Source organism: Cylas formicarius, unplaced genomic scaffold (assembly GCF_029955315.1).
Source record: "Cylas formicarius isolate icCylForm1 unplaced genomic scaffold, icCylForm1.1 PGA_scaffold_8__14_contigs__length_24414737, whole genome shotgun sequence".
Lineage (NCBI taxonomy): Eukaryota > Metazoa > Arthropoda > Insecta > Coleoptera > Brentidae > Cylas > Cylas formicarius.
Genome location: NW_026844361.1, coordinates 8138609 through 8166468, shown reverse-complemented (window position 1 = coordinate 8166468; position 27860 = coordinate 8138609). Strand labels below are relative to the sequence as shown.

The 27860-nt window shown below is 35.1% G+C and overlaps 1 protein-coding gene across 1 annotated transcript in view; it reads right to left on the bottom strand.

Moving 5' to 3' along the window:
• Positions 1 to 27860, bottom strand: part of LOC132706764 (unconventional myosin-XVIIIa) — a 124571-nt gene that overhangs the window by 35704 nt on the left and 61007 nt on the right. Inside the window, exons 6-11 of the mRNA XM_060678280.1 lie at positions 23151 to 23342; positions 22916 to 23095; positions 22195 to 22861; positions 21279 to 22143; positions 20616 to 20967; positions 19240 to 19449 (exon numbers count right to left, since the gene is read on the bottom strand). Coding sequence (XP_060534263.1) covers positions 19240 to 19449; positions 20616 to 20967; positions 21279 to 22143; positions 22195 to 22861; positions 22916 to 23095; positions 23151 to 23342 — 2466 coding nt within the window. The remainder of the gene's footprint in view (positions 1 to 19239; positions 19450 to 20615; positions 20968 to 21278; positions 22144 to 22194; positions 22862 to 22915; positions 23096 to 23150; positions 23343 to 27860) is intronic.

The window sequence follows — 27860 nt, the reverse complement described above, 5'->3', positions numbered from 1 at the left end:
AGTGTATTAGGTGTTATAATACTTTACCGAACAACATCAAAACAATCAGAGAGAAAGAGAACCATATAGAACCATATAGTTAGAATACAAAACATGTAATCCAACCACTGTAAATGACACTACTTCAATGTAATTATGCTTTGAAATAAAGATGATTTCAAAAAATATATATATCGTTCTGTAAAAAACATTCTTGAATTTCAATTTTTTTACTTGATGAATTTGGTGCTTTTTGTAGCAGATGGCTAGCGTTATTCTTTAAAATGACTCTCTCATCGGGAAATTTTTTTAAAGGTAATTTTGAAACCAATTATCAGAAAATTCCGCACTTGTATCTTCATGACAGTCCAAGCTCAAGTCTTTCTTCTTCGAAGAAAACAGCAAGCAGTCTGAATTATGAGTATGCATTTTCTTCGTTTGTAGGTGTTTTTGTCTAGCAGTTTTTACTACAATCGGCCCATCCTATCATATCGAGAATATCGACACAAGTTTCATCTAGGTAACTTGTACATCACATCTTTTCGGGGGGACTATTTTCAGATATTTAAATTCCATTTTACTTACATTGGTTTCATCTTCTAGTTTCTTTCTCAGTTTACAAAATTGAAACAACCTGGGTTTGGTAAAGGAAATATATTTTTCTTGTTACCATATCTTGTTCATTATCACTACATGCGTTTTATTCTTTCATTTAATAATTCCCTGTTAACAATATTCTTTATCGAGAAATTTGGTTTTTTATTATTAAGCAACTAATTATTAAAAATTCATACAAATTTCGCACAATTCGCTTTGCGTCTAATGACAAGTGACTGCGATGATGTATTCGTAAGAAGATTTTTCGAAATAGGTATGAAGGTCACAATTGTTTTTTGCGGGACGTTCCGTCAAAACCAAATCGATATACTTTGACACACACTATACCGTGGTGAGTTACGTCATACTAATCGGCCGTACTATCGGAGCAATTTTCGAAAATTGGTACGACGTCAAAGCGGGCGCTAATAGTACCGCGATTTGTTTTAATTTATTCGCAATTATGAACCGAATCAAAAATTCTACACGCGAAACGGACCCGAGTCGAAGCTTGTGACGTTGCCGATACTCCGGACCGTTGCACGCAATTCAACGTAGCTAAAACTAGAAACAAAATAAGACCAGGTCGATTTTCGGGGTAGTACTCGCAAGGAAAACACCGGTGGCAAAATGCACGCGATCGGTTCCGTCAAAATGTGCGGACGAACCGTTAAGTTGGCCCAGCATCGATCCGGCAACGCTGTCGCGAACTTGTAACAGTAATTCCAGCAAATTATGCGGTATTTGATTCGGTATTCGTTTCCCCGGGGTGTCCTTTTGGAAGCTATGCGATTTGTCACGTGTTCACCTACTTATGCAGGTCGCGTAGAATCATTTAGTCGTCTGTACATATGCTCCCAAGGGTACCAACATTGAGATGAAATAAAATATTCCTAGGTCCCGTTTTAACCAAAATAACATAAACTGGCTATAAATAAACCCCTTTCAATCATATCTGAATCGTTGATATCTGACTACATGTTGCCTTTATTACTACCTGGGTGAAATTTTTTTAAAAACGTACCTTATTGCATTTTTTAAATTAACCATCGTTAAAAGTTTCTTAAAATACCTGATATTTTAACTCAGAGCTTTCAACGTCAGTTAAGAATGTTTCCAGACAATAGAAGCTGAATGATGACGTCCTGCATATTGAAAAACCACCGTTGTACTAAAAAAATGCATCATTCGAATTCAAATGCACTCATTTCCAAGATCGGTTTAAAATTTTAAAATTTCTAAATTTTGCTTAAATTTATATAAATTATAAAAATTTTACATTTTCCAACCATTTCAACAGCTATAGGTTATTTCAGACAAGCGTTGAGTAATAAAATGGGAAACCAATTCTAGTTCTAGTTGCTAATATACCGTAGTGTTGACAATATTATAAGATAACACGACCTAAACGATATTCATTCCATTCAGTGAGTGCAATAGTTATTATTATATTTGTAAACGACTTCAGAAAATATGATTACCCAAATTTTACTGTACATGAAACTGTCCACCGATGTTCTCGAATGACAGGAGTTGGAAAGTACACCGTTTCAGAATTATTGCGAAAGTGAAAGGCAGCAGAACAAGTAGAACCTCCCAAGAAAAGTCCAGGCAGACCAGTACTTGATGAACACACAATTCGAAGAAACGTTCACTGTTTTTATTTAAAAAAAGGAATACCCACCCAAGATAAGATTCTAATGGAGCTTGGCCAGGATAAGAGTGTCCCCTTGCGGGCTAGAGAAACTTTTACGTACCACTTTAAAAAATATGGATTTTGCCTGGGAATAACATCACAGAAAATCACCGATAAGCCATGAAATTATTTGCTAGCGACGAAAATACTTGAAATAAAATAAAGCAGTACTGAAGAGAGCAGAATGAAAATCTTTTATTTCTATGAAGGTTACATAGTACCAAAAATGTGACAAGACAGTGCAGGCCAAGCTTTCATGGAAGACCTATTAACAGGTATTCACGCGCCTTCAGGAAAAAGGATGAGGCTAATAATCGTCCACATTGGCAGCAAAAAGGGATTTTTAAAATAGAACAACAACAACAACGTGAAATATCAAGCCAATTTGACTGATGTTTAATATTTTTCCAGTGCACCTTCATTTTTAAGCAATGTTCCAGCGAACCAACAATACTAAAAAAGGTTGTGTATTCAAACGATTTTTCGATTTGCTTTCGTCTCAGATGAAATAAAATAATAAAAAAAGCTTTTCCTTTTGTCGATTCGATTTGCTTTCGTCTCAGATGAAATAGAATAATAAAAAAAAGCTTTTCCTTTAAGTAAGACCATCCGATTCTACACTAAAGCCTTTTGCTACAGATTTGTTACGCGAATATGTAATTTTTTGTTATTGTAATGAAAGTTATACACTTAACTCTATTTATAAGTAAATATATTGCAGAGTAAATAAAATAGTTACACTAATGCAATACAATACATCACCAATTCTCCTGTAATGGTACACCATTCCGACGAGAATCAACCAGATTCTGGGTCACCATTAGGGGTATATATATTTTCAGAGATTTTAGGGAGTTGGACTGGCAAGAACATCCACTAAGATAGGTTTTTGTATTTGTATGTCAGGGCGGTTTGCAGATTCACTTTGACTGCGTGTTTGTTGGTTGGTCGGTTGTTCTGCCTATTCGTATGGGATAGTCGTATATAACTTTCCTTTCATCATTAGTGACTACTGGTTTGGATTCATGCTGATACCATCTTGGAGGTTTCAGGTTCACATGGATAATGTTGGAACAGTAGTTCGAAGTGTGCTAAGGAGCATATTTTGTTATGCCTATCAACATATTCCTTTAAAGCAAGTATTTTGCAGATGGATATGATTTGAACTACAATTTCACTCTTTGCTCTAACAGACATGTCTTGTTCTTAGGGCTTATTGAGCAGCAAATGGCAGTGCTTCTGATTCAGTTTTCATAGTACCTCCGGCATATTCCTAAACAACTGCCAGTCCATCAGTTTAATTTTTACAGTTGGTTATAATAATTATTACTTACTGGACCCCAAATACAATCCGATTTTCATTTCACAAACCAACGATGACGATCCGATTACGACGTCGACTTTTAATCCCTCCTTAACCGGTCGAAAGCAACCGTGGTGGAGCAAAAAAAGCTGCTTTAAGACAATATTTACATCGATGGCCCTTATTGGCAAGTCGAGCGTAAAAGTGGAGCATGTCGGACAGTTCGCTGCGATGCAATTATTATGAGAAGATGCGTCCGCGCTTTCTCCTTTCCGAACTTGAAAAATTGCCATCGGGCAACGTACATTCGAAAGTAAAACCAAAACTATAAATCACGTTTCTAATGAACCGCGATATATATACGAAAACAAATTTCGTGAGACTTTATAGACGTTTCTCCGGGAAATTATACCTTGCTCCACCGCCGCCGCCGCTATTATGGGTAAATCTTTTAATCTGACACCCAAAATTTCGATGGTTCGGTTTTATTCAGATTTAAAGAAATATTTTCGAATTTGATAGTAATAAGAAAGTATATTTTTGTATAGAAGCTTATTAAAATAAATTATTTAAAATAATTTCAAACATAAGAGAAACTATCAAAGTATCTGTCGAAGGATGGTCTAAAGATTGCCTATAAAACTGAGAATACAATTGGCAAATATTTAAAAAATAAACGAATCGATGGTTGAAAAAACTAAAAATTTAGAATTTTATAGATTACAGTGCGGATCATGTAGAATTTATTACTGTTCAGTTATTACTGTTCAGTTCAGTATCTAAAAGCACAAATTTGAGGACAATTTTAAAATATTACATACGACATCAAAAAGTTAAAAAGAGAACTCATTAGAAGCTTAATGACCAAGCAGATTAAAATAATTCAGCTTTAACTTCAATAACTGGAATAACGGTAAATGTCATTAAGGGTGGATGGAGAAGCCTATCTAATATATACGGCCGAAGATAGAGTTAAATAGTTACATTTGACAAAGACACGGTGTTAGGGAGACATCGGTCATAGAGTAAACTTACGAGGATCACTTGAACAATTTCCGACCTAAGAATAATAACATATTTTTGGTCATTTTTTTTATTTATCTACATAGTGTCCTTGTAACTCTGTACACACACAGCATTTTTCTCTGGAAAATAATTGTTCAAGAAGGTGATTGCCTTCTTGATGAAAATCTTCGGAAACTTTTCAAGTGAACCCCGTATACTCGTGAAAATTTGAACAACTTTGTGTTCTTACGTAAAGTGAGTAATAAATTTCTTTAAAAAAATAAAATGGCAATTTAGTTATAACGCGTATGCGGTAGGTGTAAAGATATGAACAATTTTGTATTCTCCGATTGAAACCTTAAAATCTAGTATATCCTTTTTACTTAAATTAGTTTCTCTACCAAATAGCGAAATTTAATCGTGTATTCCTCACCTCCAAAAAGCCCCGAATCCAAGTTTTTATGTCGATATCTCAAAACCAGTTTGAGCTATAAAGAAATAACAATTCCGGGAACTAATCTTTAATACCCCGGATCTTAATAATGGGCGAAATTTTACTAAGGCATATTATTTTCACGACTTTAATCTGATTGCTTTTTGGTGCATTTATTGCGGACCACCCAGTATATGAAATGAATATTACGAATAAAAAAAATCACCATTATAATCTCAAAAATTCGAAAAGAAAATCGTATAGAATATTAAAATATTATTATGTTGCGAAATATTGCCTTACATACATAAATATTATTCCTGCCTGTGAAATAACCGTCATAAAACATATTCTTTTAAAAAGGCACCTGAACATTAAAGAAATATGTGGCAGAAAATATTAAATGATTACACCTAGAAACGAACATGACAGTACAATTCAAGGCAGTTTTGAATGTTATTTCTGCAGATAGGCAGTAAAATTTAACGATATAGCGACTATTTATTAGTTTACTAAAAAAACTGCATTTAGAAAAAGAAATTAAACATGATAAACCACTGTTATTAATTATTAGAGATTGATTCTCGATACAAATTTTATGAAGTTCAAATATTTTGATTTTAATTTTTGAGTAGTTAATATGAAAGATTTGCCCACAGTGCGCCGCCAATCCAATTTTTATTGAATTGTCGAACACGATGTCGAAGAAAAAGCACATTGAAAGTCTAACAAAAGGTCCGATACAATTCAGAGAATTTTTGTTTTACGTTTTCAATCGATACGAATCATTATTCAGCAAAATATGCAGCAAGTAGGGAGCTACTATGTATAGTCGAGGATACAAGACATAATAACTGTTTTTCCTTTGTGACAAACGTAAATTATAAAATAAAATGCACTTCAAAATGAAAAACGCTAACTGATCTGATACCATTTTCGTGTAGGACAGGAATTTTCCCATAAGGAAGCATCGAAAACGTCACAAAATCATTATCAACTTATGCTTTGGATATATGGTAATACTGTACCTCGACGACCTTTTGTGGTATTTAAAAGTCGAATATGTTTTGGTCAGCTTATAACCTCACTATTCATTCGATTCAATAAGATAACTTACATAAAAAAATAATAAATGGACACGTTTTCCGGCCTGCGCGTCGACTAATAGGCCCGCAGACGCGGAGAAAGGAGTTAAATCGACAATAGCATCGTCGCACCTATCCGAAAAAATCGAATTACGGTACCGCGAAGAGAGAGAAAGAGAGACGCGACAGGTGAGCGAGATATTCATTAGTTTTTTTTGCCGCATCTCTCGTCGATCCAGTGGCGTATATCGCGGAACAAAAAAACGACCGATTCGGATGTTTTCCCTAACGAGTAGGCACGCCAGTATATTACAAATTTCTGAAACCGACGACGACGGAAACCGAAAAAAACAATGGCCTCCGGCGACTAACCGCGGATAAACGCAACTTTGTATATTACGGTACGGGTAGCAAGACGTCAGCAAATTGCATATTATTTAGTCCGCGTGCCCGCGATAAGCAACCGTTACGCAAATATGGCCGGTTGGTTTTTAACACCCTCCCTCTTACTCGTTATTTGATACACATTTTGCCAAATGCAAGCAATTCAGTCTGATCTAAAAGTATTATAACATACCATTACCATTACCAGTGCAACAGAATCCCAATATCTCAAACAAAATGACGATTTCCGTAAGCCAAAAATGCGAGTTTCTTCTGATGAACATTGAAAAGCGCTGAGTGGCTGGGTTGAAAAATTTGTGGCTTAATTTACTAATTAAGCCACAAATTTAAATTCAATTAAATTAAATTAATTAAATTAATTTTAAAATTCGGTTTATTGGCGTGCATGCATTTAAGTACAATATTGTTTACAGCACTGTTTATCGGGGATCTGCATAAAAGTATGCTAAAACACATATACTTTGTTGTCTTTATTGCCAGTAAATACTAATCTTTATTCTAAATCTGTTAAAGCGACTTAAGCTTTTAAAGTTTATTTTCAATTTTCCTTCATTAGCGGTAGGACGCCTCACCCACCCAATTTACTATATGTTCTTGGGGTAATATATAATATACAATATTTCAATGTTAGAATATTATATAATAATATAATAAATCTTTGTTTCAATATAAATTAACAAATAAAATATCTAGTCAATAGTAAGTTATTTAACACTATCTAATTGAATTGTCAAAATACGACATAGCTGACTACTAAAATTTGGCTCAAATTTGCATTATGACTTTTTGCTTTTAACTTCGTAAAGATTCAAAGAATGGGCCATTATTTTTATTGCCTCAATAAAATACAGGCAATTTCATTTAAATTTTAAAATTACATTCATGAATTTTGCAAAATGTGCATATTTGAAATTAATCAAAATCTAGTATATAATTTTTACTTAATTAATCTACCAAATAGCGAAATTTAGTCGTGTGTTCCTCATCTCCAAAAAGCCCCGAATCCAAGTCGTCATGTCGATATTTACTATATGTTCTTGGGGTAATATATATTATACAATATTTCAATAATAGAATATTATAATTCAAAGAATGGGCCATTATTTGCATTTTTAAATTCCCTAACATACACGGTTAAATAAAAATTTGCAAAAAACATAACCGAAAAAATATACATACAAATATAATATTTCATCGTTCAGAAAAAAAAGGTATTTTAATACAACTGTAATTTCATTTTTTTAAACAAATCTATCGATATTTTTCTACACTTTTAAACGATTTTTCTAAACATTATCAAAGTTTTTTAATTTTAATGTCGACTTCATATTTAACCCATTTTCGCCCTTCACAAAAATCTTTCCGGAACGCTGATTTGCAACCGTACTTGAACTACTTTAATGAATTAATCTATAAATAAATAAACTGCAAGGTATATAGATTGTTCGTATACTGGGTGATTTGCGATTAATTCCACCATAGCTCTAATCGATTCACGAACAGTGGTGATAACCACAGTGATTTAATACAAAACTCGAAGATCCCGTGTGTATTTTATCGGCCTACAAAAAAAGTTGTCAGAAATTTTGATGATAACGCCTACAATCTAATTTGGTTAGGCGTATTGGTAATAAAGCCGTATGTAGGAAGGGCTGATCTTATTAAGCCCGATATATCGGTCCATCACAATAAGGAATTGGACTATAGGCCTAGAGAGTAATTGAATATTTTACCAATTTACCAAAGAGAACCGAAACGTTGTGTGAGTTAAAAATAAAGACAATGAAAGATCGACATCCTTTTAGTATTTCTAAGTCATAGAAGTTAATTAAAGTGTGACAATACCAAGATATCGCACATTTTTGTAGTGCAATTTACAAGCTATATTGTTACAGAAAACCTTCCTAGAACAAATGTATGTGTATCATGTATCATCAAGATAAAAATCAAGGTATGAAGGCAGAAGAGAAGAGGTCTAAAAATAAATTCACCAGAACCACTCCCGGTTCGGAGGCATCAACATTAAGGCAAACTTTCTGCTACTTCTTACGGTCAAGAAAAGGTGGCTTATTTTGAAGAACAACAAGACAAGAACAAAAACAACGCGTATCTTCTGATACGAGCATTAATTACCCTCTCAAAAAATTGAGATAGATTAGGTAGAATGCCAATAGGACGAATGTGTTTTTAGCTCGGTGGGCAAATTGACTTTATGTAGCGGGATAACATAGGTGGTGTGGCTCGAACAAGACAAGTACATTTGAACTACTTACGTCTGATATATACTACTACTACGCCTTATGGGATAGGTATCTGTAGGTATAATGTTATATACAGTGAAATGTTAAAATATGGAACAAATTCATTTAAAATTCAGATGGATTTCAAGAAAAATACTCGCACAAGCCCAACGTATTTTTTTCTTGAGCAGTAATTTAATTTTGAACTGATACAGGAATATAGCTGGTACCAGAAAAGTTCTACGGTAAGGTCGTCCAAAAACTAATGAGGACAGAATAATAAACATCTTGCATGAATTAGCTTCAGATAATGATGTTAGTTAACGAAGAGCTTTGCGTGTATCAAAAGAAGAAAAGTATCATCCGTATAAGATTTCATTACTACAGGACCTGAACGACGATGTGATGTGAAACTATGATGGAAACGTGAAACTTAAATTCATTTTTTGATCGTTACATAGAGTTTAGTGAGGAAGCCACGTTTTGTTTAAATGGTACTGTAAGTAAACAAAATTGGTATTGAAGTACAAATAAGTCCCGATAGATGAAAGAAATTCATATACGACAATCACAAAAATAAATGTTTAGGCAGGGATTCTGAATAACAAAATTATCGGATCTTATTTCCTCCATCAAAACCTTATTGGAGACCAATATTTACAATTTTTTCAAAATGACTTGATATCTAATCTCGCAGTTTCTTGCCCAAATCCAAACCAACCTGACATTTTTGCTCAACAAGTGCATGAATATTTAAATAAGGAAAATAAATAAGAACTAAAAGTTCGGATTTTCACTAAATTAAATATTTTCACATAACAACCGTGTCTTTATCACATGTCACATTTGATTAAGACACGGTGTTGTTTAAACAATTGTCATGTGAAAATATACAATTTCGTGAAAAACTGAACTTTCAGTTCTTATTTATTTTGTTAAATGGATTTGGATCCAGTAAAAGCCACCTCAGTTCAATATTTAAATAAGGTATTTACTGCACAGTGGAAGTATGGAATGGCCTGCAAGATCTCCAAATATTACTACAATGGATTTGTTTTATTATTATATTTAATATCAAAGTGTATAAGAAAAAATCACAAAATAAGGCACATTAATCAAAACATCTTGAGTAATGTTTTGGTGGGCATTTTCAAAACTCAATAAAATAAATTCTATGATACACCCTGTTTCTATCCTGTTTTGTGTCCGTATCCAACAAAAATAAAAATGTCCATTCTCTTAGATGCGCCATATATTTATTCTCTTTCATTACTGACAGAAATATAATTTTGACAATTTCAGTACTTACTGGTACTAGGACGTACATTTTCATTGCAAAATTAAAATTCGTTTTTTTTTATTTTTATAAAATGTAGGACAGAGGTAATGGTAACAACTTAATATTTTATATTTTATGTAAAAGAATTTTTCTTCAAATGCAATACCTGATTTTAATAATGAATGAATTTGTTCTATATATCAGCCGTTCTTTAAATATGGAAATATATGTCGGGGTAGTTCAAATGTACAGACATGTCTGGTTCGAGCAAACTATTGATAACATTCGAGAAAACTGGACGTCTCTAAGCAGAAATTTATTAAATGTATATCATTATCATTTTTTCTGAATATAAAATGATATCCCGTGCGCAATCTGGAGATATAGTAACTAAATCGGGAAAAATCGTGGCCGCCATATACAAACTAGGAACTCAAACAAAGTGTAACGGACCGCGCGACTCGTGTGGGAAATATTCTACGAGCGAGTGGTTTATTAGGATGTGTAATTGTTATAAATTTCGCTAATTCGGACATTAAAGCAGCGGCATAACAACCGTGTAATGTTTTTGCAAACCTATAATGCATTCATGTGCGTGTACGGAGTTTTAATTAAGCGTGTGTGCCTATTAGGAATCGACGAGTCGGTTTTAATTTTGAATGGATTCTGCACGACAATGCGTTGTGTCGCAAGCGGAAACCCGCCCATGGAAACTCGCCCCCACGATTACCGCGACTGCCAAATCGAGGGCGGGAAAAAGAAATTTTAAAACATTATACGCGCGATAATTTTGTAAAATTAATTTTAAATCTGATATAATACGATATGCTATCATCATATAACCAAAACTAACAAACCGGCGCACTGACTTAAGAACTATTTAAAACTTAGAGATAAACTCTATCCAAATAAAAATTTAAGAAATTTGCCGGCAATGTTTTAAAATAAAAGTGAAAAAGATTATAAGTTGGTTGAAGACCGGTCAAAACTATACAGGGACACTTAATAATTTCTATGTAGATAGTGCAAAGTCTGTTCATAGATATAAGAAAGTGACCAATTGCTTTTGAGTGGGATTATCCAAGGGTGGTCATTAACATACAATGCAACAAGATTATTACCTAAAAGTTTCGGAATTTAAATTCAGGTAAAATTGTGGTCCGTAATAGAAAATATAATTTTATACCAACCTGTGTTTAAATTCTTTGGTTTGGTATACTACTTAGTTTAAGTTTATTAGTAATCATTCTTATTTCGTATGTAATACAGAGTGTGTTGAATCGTGTGCGAATTATGCAAAATATGTGCGACTCTAGTGTATCTCAGGCGATACTCCCGCCCAAATGTAGAAAACACTATTCTATTGAGACTAAGGAAGTTATAAACAATGTTTATTTGACTCTCATTGGACGCAGAGCCAGCAAGCAAGCATCATTAGAAGAAACGGCCGCAGTGACGAAAATTACAACACCAACTGTATGGAAAATTGTGAATAATCCCATTTCAGCGGGGAAAAAAAGAAGCGATGCTGACATTTTCTCGAGTGTAGATGAAAGTGATCAAGATATAATATGGGGTAGAATTTACCAGTTATACGAGGAACAAAGTGTGCCTACATTAGATATCTTAATTAGGAGGCTTGAAACCGGTGTTAAATGTGGCAGGCAGAACTACCTTATGGAAGTGTTGGATTCCAAATGGACTTTCTCTGTCTGCGAAAAATATTAAAGATTCTTCTCTGGATTACCATGAAGACGCCACCGCTGGTTTATTTGAAAGTTGGTTTAAAAACAAACTAGTTCCAAACATTCCTCCTAATAGCTTCATTGTAATGGACAATGCAAGTTATCACAGTAGATAGTTGACTAAAACCTCTTCCCCATGTGACATAAAAGCAACAATCCACAACTACATGTATTATAACGACATTTATTTTCACGAAGATTACAGCAAAAAACAATTAATTGAGGTTCTACAAAGATTGAACCTACAAAAGGAATACGTCTGTGATAATTTGTAATTTTATTTTAGATTTAAACATAAATACATACAAAAATAAATAAATATTGTTTAGTATCTTTCCTAACAAAACCCCAAATAATTAAATTTTAAGCAAAGTACGGAGCTATTCGGCCATATTTCATTCATACAGCTTGCCCGGGTATTTCCTTAATTCGTATCCGTTGGTCGCTTTCTTATATCTATGAACAGACTTTACCGAGCCTATCAGTATTTTACCAACTACGTTCAAGGTATCTTAAAACGATTTTGTATATTCAAATAATTTGCTTCACTGAGAAAATTACATACTCTCTTGTATTCAGTACTCACTCTCTGATGACATTTTTAAAGTAAAATATGATAAAAAAATTTGTTAGTTTTGTTAGATAAACTTTTCTTAAAAAACCTTGCTTATTCTGGATTTGGCGGATGAGCAGTTCGCTCAATTCAATGATGGAAAACGGCGGACCATATCTAGTTAGAGGAGGAGAATAAGGGAGTTCCCCAAAGACGCATATTAGGTCCTGTGTTCTTTTCTATTTATAGAGTTCATTTTTGTACCACATTAAAATGTTGCCCTTGCTAATATGATGATGACTAACAAATCTGCATTTCATTTATCAACATCGATTTCATTAACCAAGAATGTAAAAAATTTAAGACTTTCAAAGAAATAACTCATTAAGATTTCCATTTCTTCCTTCTACTCGCAATACTGGCGGTGAAGGTTACCTGACAAATATGACCAACTAAAAGAAAATGTTGGAAGTCAAAGCCTTTGAAACAAAAAAGGAAACAAAGGGTGTTGTTTTGAGGTACTTGACAAACATATAACTCCAGATGGTAAATAAAACTGTTTTTCATGTCTAGTTTTAGCAATCTCGACGAATGCTTGCAAGGTAAATGACTTTTGCGATAAACACGCTCACTAATTAGAATAATTAAAGCCCGCAAATACCCTTACACGCACATCAGCCATGCAAATCGCATTGTGAAGCAGCGTTTTCGTACGTCCGCATCTATAATTAGGGACGTGATTTTCAGCGACATGCGTGAGACAATTAGTATATTTTTCAGTGCGGTGAGAAAGTGACGGTTTTATGCGAAACCGGCGCCGAAGGGAACACCATTGAAAACGTCAGCTTTAAGAATATTTGACGTGTTCTCTTTAAAGTTGACTTTAAAGAGAACACGTCAAACATTCTTAAAGCTGACGCAGGAGAATTCCAGAAGTTTTGTAAATAGCATTACAGTAGCCTGTGCATGTTTATTTGAAAAAAAAAGCCAATAAATTTCACACACTAACCTGTACTTGGATCGATTTTCTTTTTAAACATTGATCTTCACGCATTAAACTCCGTTTAACAGAACATTTAACTAGCCATATTCTGCCATAACAATGCTATATCTAAACTGAAGTCAGTAGAATTCATTGGTTACATGCATTAAACTCCTTTTTCCAGAACATTTAACGAGATCCAGCCATATTCTGCCGTAAAAATACTACATCTAAACTAAAATCAGTCGAATTCACGAACTGTCAGCGGCCATATTGAGTGTTCAACGCCTCTAAGTGTCACTGATTAGTTTGAAACGACAGAAAATGACGTCGGCAATGGGCGAATGATCGCAGCAGCCGTGTGCAATATTAATTTGTGCAACGGAAATAAAAGAAGAACAACATTCAGTGCACAGATCCCTACATATAGTTTAGTAGTCTGTGTTCAGTGATTGGTAGGGGAATAGATTATTCCAAAAGTGCTGGATTAAATAAAATAAATCGATAGAGAAGGAATCCACGCAGACAGAACCGAATTACCACAACGCTGGAAAGGCTCTAAATAAACATCAGCAAAATTCGCGAACCCATAAGGCCCGCAAATGTTAAACTCGGACGGGGCCTATTTTGTATTTCTCGCCCATCGAAACGCGTTTATTTTCAAGAAGGTGAAAGTGGAAACGTTTTAAAATGCGAAACGGCATGTGGGAGCGCATTTTTCGGAGATTTGTTCGGGTAAATCGTTTACGCTACCGAATCCGTTTGTAGGTCGTTCGACAAGAGGAAGCCGGTCGAAAAACATTTGCTAAAAGTCGAATTTGATATTTTTCAAAGGCGGACGAAATTCCGATCAATTAAGAGACAGAAACTTTCTCTCCGAACGTGCGATTGGAAACCGCAAATACAATAGCACTGGGAAACGGTCTCCGAGGGATGGGCATAGAACTAGTGGGACCGAATCCATGTGTCATTAGCATAGAAAGAAGTTGTCGAGGATTTAAGAGGCCGCCAGGAATAACAGGACACTTAAAATGATAATTACGGGTTTCCAAACGACTAATGCCATTGTCACACACACGCCCAGTGAGAAAATATACGGGACGTTAATAACAATGACTTAGATATTCAGAATTTGTTTTGCACTTTAACCGGCATTTTATAGGACCGAATATATTACGAGATTAAAGACACAAATATCGAAAAATTAACATCCCGAATTGCGCAAAGAAATCAAAACGAAACTATTTCATTTAAAAATAACATTTATTTTCAAATCAAACGTGATAAAAAATGTCATATAAATTTCTGTTCATTATCATAGGTCCATGATTTAAAAACAAATGTTTGACTTTAAATGGAAAAAATATATTTTGACAACCCCATACGAAAAACTGTAAGACCGGCAACGTTGCAAATATTATTTTTAGATTGGCCACCGCTTCGGTCCTTTTGGGAAATCCGGTATATTAGTACAGACTTTTTCGGTATATTTTAACGCCCTGTCTACAAAGGGCCCATTGCAATATCTACGACAATCCCGGGTGTTGCCAATATATTAACATACGGCTTTATTTTATTTTTAATCATTGATGACAGTTGTGTCACCGGTTTAAGCGAATTAACGACAATTACGGTCAACCGCTTCATTCCTTGCTTTTATTAACAGTTAAACATATTTTCCCACACCATTCCGTTTTCGGTATTATATGTTAGCGGTCGAATATTTTCACATAGATCGGCATGAAACTTTCAGTATCTTATCGACATTTATTAAGGTCTACTTCGGAAAGGTAAAGGGGAGGTAGGGCACGTAAAGTAATTAAAAATCTTTGATGCAAAGGAACTACAGTGACCCGATGGATACTTAAACTCCTTCACTTGTTTGGCATTGATTTCATTACAAAATTCTTTCTTTCATTCATTTTCATTGTGGATCGGTAGTGTTTTGGCAGAATTCTCGTAAAAAGGAAAGAACTTTAACAGAAATACAAATTAGGCATTATGTATACAATAATTTAATAATTACAAAAAGTCATAATATTCTTCGTCATTTAATGAACTTTCATCTGCTTTTGACACACATTTTCTCCTTTTCATTCTCGGGTGTCATTTCCTAAGGTCTTCCATTTCATATTTGTGTTGTGTACACCGTGTGCCAAATAAAAAGATCCACTATACGATCTGGAAACCCATAGGAAATACAAAAAAAGTTTCGTACAAAAGTTTCTTGAACTCTCCCGAAGATTTAAAATATTATAATTTTGTTGATACAGGGTGTCCGAAAAGTGTCCCCTCCGACATCAACTTTGGTATTTTAAATGGAACACCCTGTATACTTCGAAATTTTTTTGATCCCTCGTTAAAATAATGGTCTCTTTCTTAAGAAATTTCTATTCGAATTTTGCATACTTTACTCAGAAATTGAGGTTATGTGTTTTTTTTTATATTTTGATTGCCCCATATAAAATAGTGTTGTGACGCTACGGATCCAGGTATCGCAACGAAAATTTAACCACAGACTATGAAGATGATACACTACTCAATCAGTTTGACAGAAGCGTCTCAGCTTAAACAGAGTGTCCCAAAGAGGTGGTGCCGTTTTGGCGAATTTAATTAACAAAATCTAAGGATTTTAAACTATATTTTTATTCAAATATCAATTCTAGGACAAAAAATAAGGTAAGTTTTGTAATTTATCTTATATTTAAATTTTACTTAATTTTTGAGATATTCGAGGTTTAAGATAACACCCGTATAAATTCTGGTTGAATTTAAAATTGCCCACATTAGGTCACTTGTCGGCAATATTAGGTATTTTTTAAATAGCAAAAAACATGATACTACTTCTTTTAAAGATATATAATACTCCACATATATGAATAAAACCTATTGCTAACAATACAGGCAAAAAATCGATTCTATATTACACACAATAATAGATTTAATTAAACTTCAGAATTCATATTTTAAAAAACAAAAATAAATAATTAAAGTTTATAGATTAACCAAAAAACTATAACTTATTTAAAATACAAATAAAATATATACAAGCAAAAAACTTGACGACTATGAATAGAAATATGAAAAACCGCAAAAACAAACAGAAATGTCAAAGTATGTTTATGGTGGTGGTGGTGTTATCTTAAAACTTCGAATATCTCAAAAAGCAAGTAAAATTTAAATATAAGATAAATTACAAACTTACCCTCTTTATCCTAGAATTAATATCTGAATAAAAATATAGTGTGGTCCAATTGAAAATCTTGAGACTTTGTTAATTGTATTCGCCAAAACGGCACCATCTAATTGGGATTATTGTATTATGTGAGTGAATCATTTTCTTAATATGTGGTTAAATTTTCGTTGCAATACCTGTAACGGTAGCGTCACAACACAATTTTATATGGGGCAATCAAAAAAAGTACATACATAACCCCAATTTTTGAACAAACTATGCAAAATTAGAATATGAATTTCTTAAGAATGTGACCTTTATTTTAACCAAGGATTCAAAAAATATTAAAATGTGCATTTAAAGTAACAAAGATTGATATCTGGGGGGGGGGGGGCACTTTTGGGATACCCTGTATCAACAAAATTGTAATATTCAACCGAGGTCGCTTTTATCAAAATAAATAAGAACTAAAAGTTCAGATTTTCACGAAATTATATATTATGACATGACAATTGTTTCGACAACACCGTGTCGTTATCAAATTTTGAACATTTGATAAAGACACGGTGTTGTCGAAACAATAGTCATGTCATAATATATAATTTCGTGAAAATCTGAACTTTTAGTTCTTATTTATTTTGAAAATTATTATATCTTAAATCTTCGGGAGAGCCCAGGAATCTTTTATTCGAAACTTTTTTTCGTATCTCCTATTGGTTTCCAGATTGTATGGTAGATCGTTTTATTTGGCACACGGTGTACATTTGCTATATGTAATAGTTCCTTTTTTCTTCTCTAGGCGTCGAGAGTGATAACTTTAATACGAAAAAGTTGTAAATTAAAATATAAAATATAAGACGAAGAACACACTTAATATATATAGAGAAAGTAATACCTAGCTATAAAATGTTTTTGGAAAACTTTGAAGGAAATGAATTTTCGTGAAGAAAAAAACCACTTTTAATAGAGACTGGACTGGACGAAATTTGAGCAAATGAAGAAACTACTCGAGATTGTAAATTTTAATAAACCTCGTTTTGAGTGCAATTACACGGAGTGCACAAAACAGAAATACCCACTTTCTGGCTTCGTTTCAAAACAAAATATAACGGTACTCCCACCTTCCGCTATAGCACTTTGAATGAAACCCTATAAAAACGGTATGTGCGCAATTATAATTTATATATTTATTATAATTACATATTACATCATTGTTACTTCTATATAAATGTTTATTTACTTGACCTTCGAATAATTAATATTTCAATTATATATCCGTCTTTATAATTATAATTATGTATATTTATTATTATATTTATTATTCTAATAAACTCCCTGTACTAACAGCGCTGTCACGTTACTTTCATTTTCCAATCTGGTCTTTCTATTGTATGAGAATTCGTGTGATCTTAATTTATGAAGGATTGAAGATGTGCAAGTCGTAAAAAATAAGATACGGAAAACCATCAATCGAATTTATCGCAACTTTGCCATATAACCTTTAAGTTGTTCACCCTTTTTAACACAATTTATTACTTTTTCGCATACTACTGAATCAGCCGTGAGATATTCTATCTATCACCTATGGTCGACACAAAATTTGAGCGAAACTGGATTGAATTTATTACTCTACACTGTTCTGAAATAGCCTATAGACTTGACAGTACACGTCAACGTCAGATTTAACCATTTATATGCAATGTAACGGAAAAGGAAATGCGTGCATATTGACGAAGCGCGACGAAACGAGCAACATGCAATCATCTATTAAAAAAAAAAAAAAAACAAACAAAATTAAGGGCATTTAAATGCGAGAAATCGCGTATTCATGCGTCTCGAATTGCACAAACTTTCTTCGATACACGCACAATTTCGAATTCTATGATGCGCGGATGCTTATTAACAACCCGGTAAAGTCCTGACCCAACCATGGACATTAAAATTTGCTGCCGTTTTCTCTCTACGTGTATACGCATTGTATCATTGTAAAAAGCTATCAAGTTCCGGCGAACCACTAGGCGGCAGCACGATCATTCCGATCTACGAATTACGTCACTCCGGTGATGTCGCAGTCATTAAGCCAGAAAAAGACCACACACTGTTGTAACAATGAGCAAGCTGTTACTCGTCACGGGGTAGATCAATTGCCGCCGTTATCTGTAGACTTACACTTACGAAAAAAGTTTTGGGTTGAAAATTTATTTCTCAAGTAATAATTATTAGTCGAATAATATAAACGGTATGCAGTTATGGTAGATATACCTAGAATTCAATGTATTGTGCTTATGCAGTCACGTCAGAATAAAAGAATCAAAATCTTAATTTCATAAAAACAGTCAAATCAATGAGAAAACTTTCTATAACAACACATTAGTTATTGAACATTATTAAGAAAAGATATCCTGACATTAAATTGGAACCAGCAAGATGTTTTTTGCGATTAAGGTTATTCAGGATTTAATCGAAATGTTGGAGCAAATAAGAACCTTATTTTAACTTATGAAAAGAGACTTCATAGTGATATTAATAATGTGCACGAAATATTTTCAACTAAAGGTACTTTTTCATGTTGATAACTTTTTATTTTCCATGAAAATATAATAGACGAATGTTTTCTTCAAATTTTTACAGTCAGCTCAAAATTTAAGAGGTTTGTTTAATGTATATGTTCATATGAACTTATCTTCTTCAAATCAGTATTATTGCGACGAAAGGAGAATAAATGTAATAATTATTAATAACTATAATATTAAAGTACCCACCTGACTCAGTCCCACTCTGTAGCTGGACATTTCCAGATCCATCGCGAGCACCATGTCCTCCACCGCTCTCCGTTCATCCAGTACCGAAGTGGTCGCCTTGGTTTCGCCAGCGAGTATCCCGAATTTTCTGCGGAACTCGGCCAGAGGCATGAAACTCGGGAAACCCTGCTTATAGAGCCTTACAGAGTCTAAAATCTGAGCTCCTCTGATCTGTAACAATGACATTCGCAACATTTGTATTACTTTAGGACGCCCTATAGGTCCATTATTTATTTATTTATATACACTCAACAGCACAATTCCAATTATAGAGCAAATAAAAACGTTACAGTGCCACCGGAAGAAAAAAAAACTCAGAAAAGAAGAGAAGAGAAAACTATAAATTCTAGCAAATGCAACGCATAAGTGGCAGCTGTACATATCACATTGGTCCCTGCATTTGTTATATGTACGGCAAATTCTATTAGGCCGCGAATATTTACGACATTAGTATTTTGGATAGCAAAAGAAAAGTCATAGGATGTCTTAACCTATTCCTTGGAACAAGAAAATTTATTTTTTGCAACATGCTTGAAGAATCTATTTGATATTAACAGGTTTAGAAATACAGGGGAGCTCTGCTTATTTACAGCTCTCAGCTATTGATACAAGTGAAAAGTTTTCACATAGTAATTGATCAGGTATCTCATTTTCGAGGAACACGCTGTCAGACAGGTGTGTAGTTAATACAATAAAGTACGGCGACAAAACTACAAAGGAGAACTCTTATTTGGAACGTATTCGAAGTATTAATAGTTTTATACTTGCAATGCTATTGAATTAAAGTAACTTTCTGATGATTAAACAAACACAATACGACAAATATGGACATAAAAGACAATTTTTTATCAAATGAAGTTAGTACATTGGGTTTCACACGATAGTATAGTAGTACTCAGTTGATAATCATGTTACAGAGAATCAAACTACAAAGCATTTGAAGGGATTGCCCGTTGTAATTTCATACTACATGATCAGCGTAGAGCAAATGCAAAACATCAATGTCTTTTATGAATACTAAAAAAAATTAATGGCTCCAGAATGAACCTCTGATGGACTCCAAATATGGCATACGACCATAACAGTTCACATTTTGAGGGTGATTTGTTAAGCAGGTCTGAAATAATAATGTCAGATCCTCAGAGGACTTCAAAATACTATAAAGCTCGTTGCAAAATACTATGGTCAAGCATGTCGAAAGCTTTGGGCGAACCAGTGTAGATTGATAATTTTCTTCTAAAAACTACGTAATAATTATTTAATGAAACGATTATCAACGATTTCAACCTTAATGCAGACAATAGATAACCCCAAACTGAGTGAAAACCATTTCTCACCTGAGATCTTAGCAGAGGCACGTTGATGAGACCCTCCTCGGAATTACCGGAGCTCGCCTTCACGTTAATCAAAGAAGCGCTTGCTTCGCAAAGTCCGGCGTTGTGCTGGGGCAGCACGCAGTGGACGAACCTCAGCTTCGTTCGCCTCAGCGTTTCCACTAGGCCGTCGACCGTGAACTTCGTCTGGAGGCAAACGCTCTTCCGTTTGATAGCGGCCGTTCCGCCGGTGAACGTTCTACGAATGCTGGAAGCCCTCCTCAATGATTGGGAACCGTCCAGTCCTACCACGGAGCCGCTGAAACTCGACGCGCCCAAACCTCTCACTGCGACGAACAATTTACTAATGTCTTCCCTGAAATGAACCAGGGAACTTATTGAGTATCATTAGTACACATAGAAAGCGCCTAAAGGGTGCATCGGTCAGAGCAAAACGTCACCTGTAGGAAATTGTAAAAAGGAACTTCCCAAAGGAAAAGAAATATTCGCTCATTAAAGATCGACTATAAATTCACAATCGCCCTTCATTTTTTTTGGGATATGTTTGCGATCAAAGAGAGGCAAAAATTGAGACTAACTGCAAACTAAGGCACATTAATTTGGTATAAGTATGACTCGGAACACCTATGAGGATCCTCGCCACCGAATATAGGAGATTTAACTTACTTGCAACTTTCCTGAAGAATCGCAACAGCCGTCCTCGCGACGGGATTCTCCCTGCTTTGTTTGAGCCACCCCTTCGCACTGTAGAGTACAGGGTTTGTGCCCTGCAGGTGCTGCAGAATAAACTGACTATTGCCCGGCGCTTTCCGCAGCAACAACTGATGGTCCCTTTCTCCGTAGTGCGTGAACAACCTTTCCAAGAACGAATCGTCGCTGCCGGTCGGATAGAGAGACTCTTCGTCTAAAAGCCACAGCAGGCCCCTTCTGTCCGTTTCGCGAAGATCCGTTTGCGAGGTCCTTATCACCGTATTTTGGGCTGTTTTGTCTAAAAGATTGACCAGGGGCAGCGGATTGATCAGGTTCTCGTTTTCGTTCTGGTCGTAGGTAAACTCTACGTTCTCTTGGACGTAGCGATCTTTCGGCGCCACCAAGTTTGTGTGGTGGAAGAGTAGTTGGAGTCTCTCTTGGAGGTAGTTATGGCAGAGGTCCTCGAAAGATGCGCCGGTCTGACGACCGCAAGTGGCCGGGTTCTGAAAACCCGGAGCGTCAATCAGAAGAACTGACGTCGCGGTGTAGCTATTGGCAGAAATAGATCTGTTGATCAGGTTCGCGACGCAGTTGAACACTTCTGAGTAGAGACCCATCGCCATCCCTTCTACTGCTTCGATACCAACGGCTTCTCTTTCGAGACCCTTTTCAGTTGGCGACGGCGTCCTAAAAGGTGCCCTTGGTGCGTTAGGGGTAACCATGCCTCCCGAAGCGAGACCAAACACGACTCGCGATAATTCTTCTACGGTCGTGCCTAAAAGATTCGCCGCCCTTTGAGCGCATTGCGGATGGGCGAATTGGTAACGAGTGTTGCTGCCGACTGCAAAATAAACTGTCTTAATCTAAAAGGCACATTTACGAAAAATGATACCTTTAACTGCTCCGGCGCATCCCAAATGAAAAATGGCAGCCAACACCGAGAATAACACCTTTTGTTCGGCGTCGGTTACCCCCAACACGGTCAGGGCGCCGCAAGTTTTGACGAACTCCTGCTGCGCTCTCTGCTTATCCTCGTGCTTCTGCAGTAGACTCATAAAGAAGTTATTTTCGTTCCCGGAAATGTTGTCCAGGTATAATTCCTTCCTAAGATGACCCTCGACACCGCAAAGGAGTCTATGCATAATGTGGAAAGTCGTTTCGCTTTCCACTTTCCTTACGACGCGCGTTTTCTCTAGCAGGAGAATCTGAACGCTGGCCGAAGCTATGGCGCCGCTCTGGTCGAAGTCGACGCTAAATATCTGAGTGAATCTGGTAGCGTTGGTGTTCATTGCCGTCTTACAGTTGCCGAAACCTTCGAGGACGGTCCAAAGGGCCGTCAACTTCTCCAAGTTGAGCACGTTATTGACGGTACCGGCAGCGGTCACAAGGTACTGAACGCAGTGGCGAAAGTTGGTGGTTTTTCCGGAGCCGGATCGGCCGAGAAAGACTAAGGACTGGTCCCTGCGGCTCGACAACATGTTCTGATAGGCCGACTGAGCCATCGAGTAAATGTGCGGCGGCATGTCCTCGGATTTGCACCCTTTGAAAAGGGCCACTACCTGAAAAATTACCAAACTAGTACCCGCTACGTGCGGCAGTTCAGGAATAATGACCTTTTCGGAGTATATGGCTAGAGGCGCCATGGGGTTGACGACCAGAAGGGTACCGCTTCCCGCATAGGTATGAATCAAATTGGTAGAGTAACGTTGTCTCAAGGTATGCAACACACTCGATTCGTTAAGGTGTCTTAGTGCCGCTAGGTCTTCCGCTCTGTCGAATTGCGGAGGATTCGCCTAGATTGGAAACGTATTAAATAATTGCAGTACAAGAAAAAGTACCACCACGTACCCGCTCTATATCGTCTTCGTCGACGCTTAGTACGTCATCGGTCTCCTCAAGACAGATGCGGATTTTCCCAGGCTCCACGGCGTTGGGGTCGGTTTCCTTTTTGGCCGCAGTAAATCCGCCCCGGTGCATTAGCCACACCCTCTCGGAGTCCAGCCATCGCCTTTCCTTTTCTAAGTGTTCTTCCGACTTTGCCTGTCGAAGAAACAAAAAATTGTGTTGAATGTATCAGGGAGGAAACTAATGAAAAGAGAGTTACCAATTAACGATTCAAGAAGTCCAACATTTTAACAAATTGCTTTACGTTAAGGAAAGCTGTAGTGTGCTATTCGGATGATGCGCTGAGAGGATAACCTAGCTTTTCAATCAAGAAGTTAAGTTATTAAACGTGATACCTAACATCAATGGAGATTTAACGAACGATTGAAATTGGAAAAAGGAAGTACAAATCACGAAAGCTTCTCTAAAAGATATGATATGTAAGGACAAATATGTAAAAACAAATAAGAAGGATATATAAAAGAGCAGCTAGAAACAAGATCATATACCAGAAAGACCATGCAATTGATGCACACTGTGACAATTAAAACAGCAAGATTCGTGTTAAGAAAATCACTAATCATAGTAAAAAATTCCTTAGAAAACAAAATGGAATCAAAGACGTGACAAAATGGGTTGAAATAGGAAGAACATTCTGAAATAAACACATAAAGAATATCCAGAGTACGAAGGCTGGACATCCTCATCCGGAGAAAGTTTGCTTTACTAGAATAAGCATGCGATAGCCTACTATATGGATACTATATTGAAACCAGAAAAAGAAAAATAGTTATGAATTTTGTACGCCTTTTCGCTGGGTAGTTGAAAAAAGACAAAACGTTGGGTATTTATTAATCAGAATCGATTCGTGATTCGCGCAGAAAACCAGAAAACTACTCAATTAAAAAAATAAAACCATTTGATTGATTATTGTGTGTTCTACACTATGTGTGTTCACATCATATTAGGAAAAATGAACCACAACTCCAACGCAAAGGTGAATTGAAACTGGGGTTATTGTATAGTTAACTAAATTGCCTCTTAACATTTCTTTTCTTAGTTTGATTTCGTTTCAAAATCAAATATAATCATTTTTTGGCTTCATTATGTGTGTAGAGTTCAAAATATATATGCATCCGTACAAGGTGTTTATATTTTGCTACAGCTAAATCTTAAACAGAAAAAAAAATTACATAAATACAAAAAATGTAGGGTTTTTCTATGTATTATCTTTTGGTGCAGAATAAAAAAAATGAGTTGCAAATCTATCAAAATATCATAACTTACTTACATTATTTTTAGATGTCTTTTCAATTTTTACGTTTAAATTGTAGGTATATGACTTTTAATTTGTATTGCTTACTTTTAAAAAATGCCCGATAAAAACAAAGTTTTGTTTAATTCTTTCGATGTAACAATCAAATAACTTAATTTTATTTATCTGATTTCATAATTCATATCATTCATATCATATCATATCATTTCATATCGCCCAACATTATTTATGCAAATTTGAAAATTCTTTAAAAATTTCCTTCTTACACTGATATTGATATCTGCTATTTAATCTTACACATTCATTTTATTCCTTTACTCGTTGACTATTAAAGCATTATAAAATATCATTATCCTCAGTTTTATTTCTTAGACAATGTCTTCTCTATGTTTCTAAAGCTCTAGCTGCCTAAAATTTTCTAATCATATATATGATATGTATTTTTCGTTGATACTCCTCTACCTGGAGAAAGCGATATTAATTAGGAAGCATGGCAGTTTTATATAATTTTGTTTAAAATTTTATGGTAACGCCATCTAGCGTCAGAAAATTAGTTCATCCAGTCATGATTGCGAGAATGAATACAGTTTCGATATTTGCTATGGAAATTTGCAACTCTCTTTTTCATTAGTTTTCTCTATGATAAATAAGTTAAACAGAATATTTTTTGGACCGGTCCTTACAAAGTGCCATTGTATATATATTCTTGAAAAATAGAAGGCGAAAAAGTGGTAAGTTGTCCTATTAAAGCTAACTACTTCCCACGGTTTGCTAATTACCGCACAACAAGTTCGAATTTTAGTGAAAAATAAAACCTAATAACAACTGTCGGCATAAAATAATTTTATGGCCATTCGATGCCCCGAGCGACCTACATATAACCATGGGTTCAAAGTGCTATTCAGCAGTCGATTCGCTCCGAAAGTTTTACAACTAGGTAAATATGCTCCTCGGATATTGCTTAAGCGTTGTTTATATTTTCCAAAATACTTTCAACATTTTTTCGTTTTTCCTTGCGGTATTTGCAACAAACACGACAAAAACCAATAGATAATAAAATTATACCAGATAATTTACAAATTTTTGTCTCAAAAGTGATAAAAATTGTAATTTTTAAATGGAACTCCCTGTACATTATGACAATTTTAGTTTGTGAGGTTTGTAAAACCTAAACCTTAACAATTAAATAAACTTAAAATATATGTCGCTTTAATTTAACCGATACTTGGAAAGTATTTAAATTCTGTAAGTGAAATTTGCAGCGAAACGTAGCAAATTTCAGCATCAACGATTGATAAAAAAAAATTGGAGACTATCACCATTCGAGATATCGTTTAGAGTACCTGGTTGTTGCAGCTCTTTGGTCATTCAACATACCAGAACTTGTAACTGTTACTAGTAATTTTATTGATTTGATCAAAAGTTGTATTACCAACAAATCCAAAATGTAAAAAACACAGCCTGCTAATCTCTACTTAGAGAACTAGTATGGTGCCGCAAGGGTGTATCTTAGGATCCTTGTCGTTTAAGATTTACACTAATAACTGCGGCACTGTTTAAAATACATCACTTACTTTTAAGTCGACTATTCTATTCTCTTTTCCCTAACGATCGGTCTGATGCCAATGCTAGTAATGATTTAAACAATTTTCTTCTACATTCGCAAAATAATAATAAATGCAGATAAGTTTTGGTTTTCGTTAAGTACTAAGATCTGGTATAGGCGAACATGATTATAAATTTTTATGGCAATAACTAGAAATTTGGCTCTTTAACTTGATACTAATTTACGAAAGCTTATTTTTTAGTCAAAAAATTGTATTGTAACATTATATACATGTATCTAATCTAGCTAAAATAGATAGAAACAGAATGGAGAAAGCAGAGAAGAGTTACCTCCGATTTATTTTCACAAACCAAAATTTTATCCAGTAGTCTCCTAAAAGATGCAAATGCTTAATGTGAGCAATAGTTCTCTGCATTTTTTTCATAAAATTGTGTTTTATAACTGTCCCCCGTACTTGACAAATAAAATATCTTATAGGAGAAATGTCCATTCTTTAATTTTAAGGTCTAGAGGATTTATATCTTCACCTCAGAAAGAGAATAGTACTTTTTAAAATAGGGTGTTTTTTTAATATTTATAAGCATTATAATAATGTGCTAGCTTTACTAAAAGATTTTGTAATTTCTAAGAAAAGAATGAAAAATCTCTTTTTTGTTTCATTCATATTTCAGCTTTTCTCTTCTCTGCTAAATAAATTACATACATATATATAATTTGTTTTTAGGTAGTTTAAATATAACTTTGCAGGCTTGTGAATATATTTATTTCAGCTTTCAGCTCCTTTTTTGCAGTCCATGTTACAATTTACGATTGTATGTGATCTAACTTTCTACTCCCTATAAGTTTGTATGAATTATTTCAAAATAAATATATTTATTATTAATAACATTTAAACCAATGAAAAAAAAACAGAAGCCATAGAATTTTTATTTCGAAAACTCCAAACGGATGAGTTAAAAAATAGGGCGTTCTGTTTGAATATATAACACGAAACGTAGGTATAAAGCTGCATTTTTTTGTGTCGGACACGGACCTCAGATGCGTGTTGGTCCGTGCATTTTCACTTATACTGCGCCACGCCGTATATAGCACAGACCTTGGCTCTGTCGCCGTTGACCCACTAACCGACATCGTACAAATGCGCCATTTTGCCATATTTAGACGATGCCGTGATCGCCTTTGCCGCCATTATTACACTTTTCGAATGACGCCGACTGCTGTACGCATCGACATTTTCTATTTCCTTATTCTATTATAGTATCCCTTGTCGGACATTCGCAATTAAATCGTTAACATAAATTTAGATCGCTATATTATTCTTATGACGCCCAAATCTATTTAAAGCTCACGCGAAATGCAACATCAGACGTTCCGGTTAAAAGCTTCCCGGTCTGCGTCAAGATAACCCAAATCAAAATTTCGCGATTGGTGTTATGGTACGACTCCTGCATTATATTCCGTGCCGGTCTGAAACCTATTACCATCTGCCACGTTTACCAAATGCTTAACGATTCAGCAGAGCAAATAAAACAACTCGTCATATCGAATCGATTACCGAAACTCCAGCGATAAACTGTCTCAAAGTTGGCTTTTGACGCATAAAAACCAACTACAACCCTATAAGTTAACCATTTCGTAATCCTTACCCGATTGGTTTTTTGTCGCAGCAACTCCTGGAGATCTTTAAAAGTGTTAGCCTTGTCGGTACTATGGAAAAATCCTGCCATTCTTCTGTAGGTGCTCGTGCACGCCAATTCATGGTACTCCACCGGTTTAGTTTTACCTCTGCGAATACTTTTCCTAAAGCTGCCGCGGATCTGCATTATCGGGG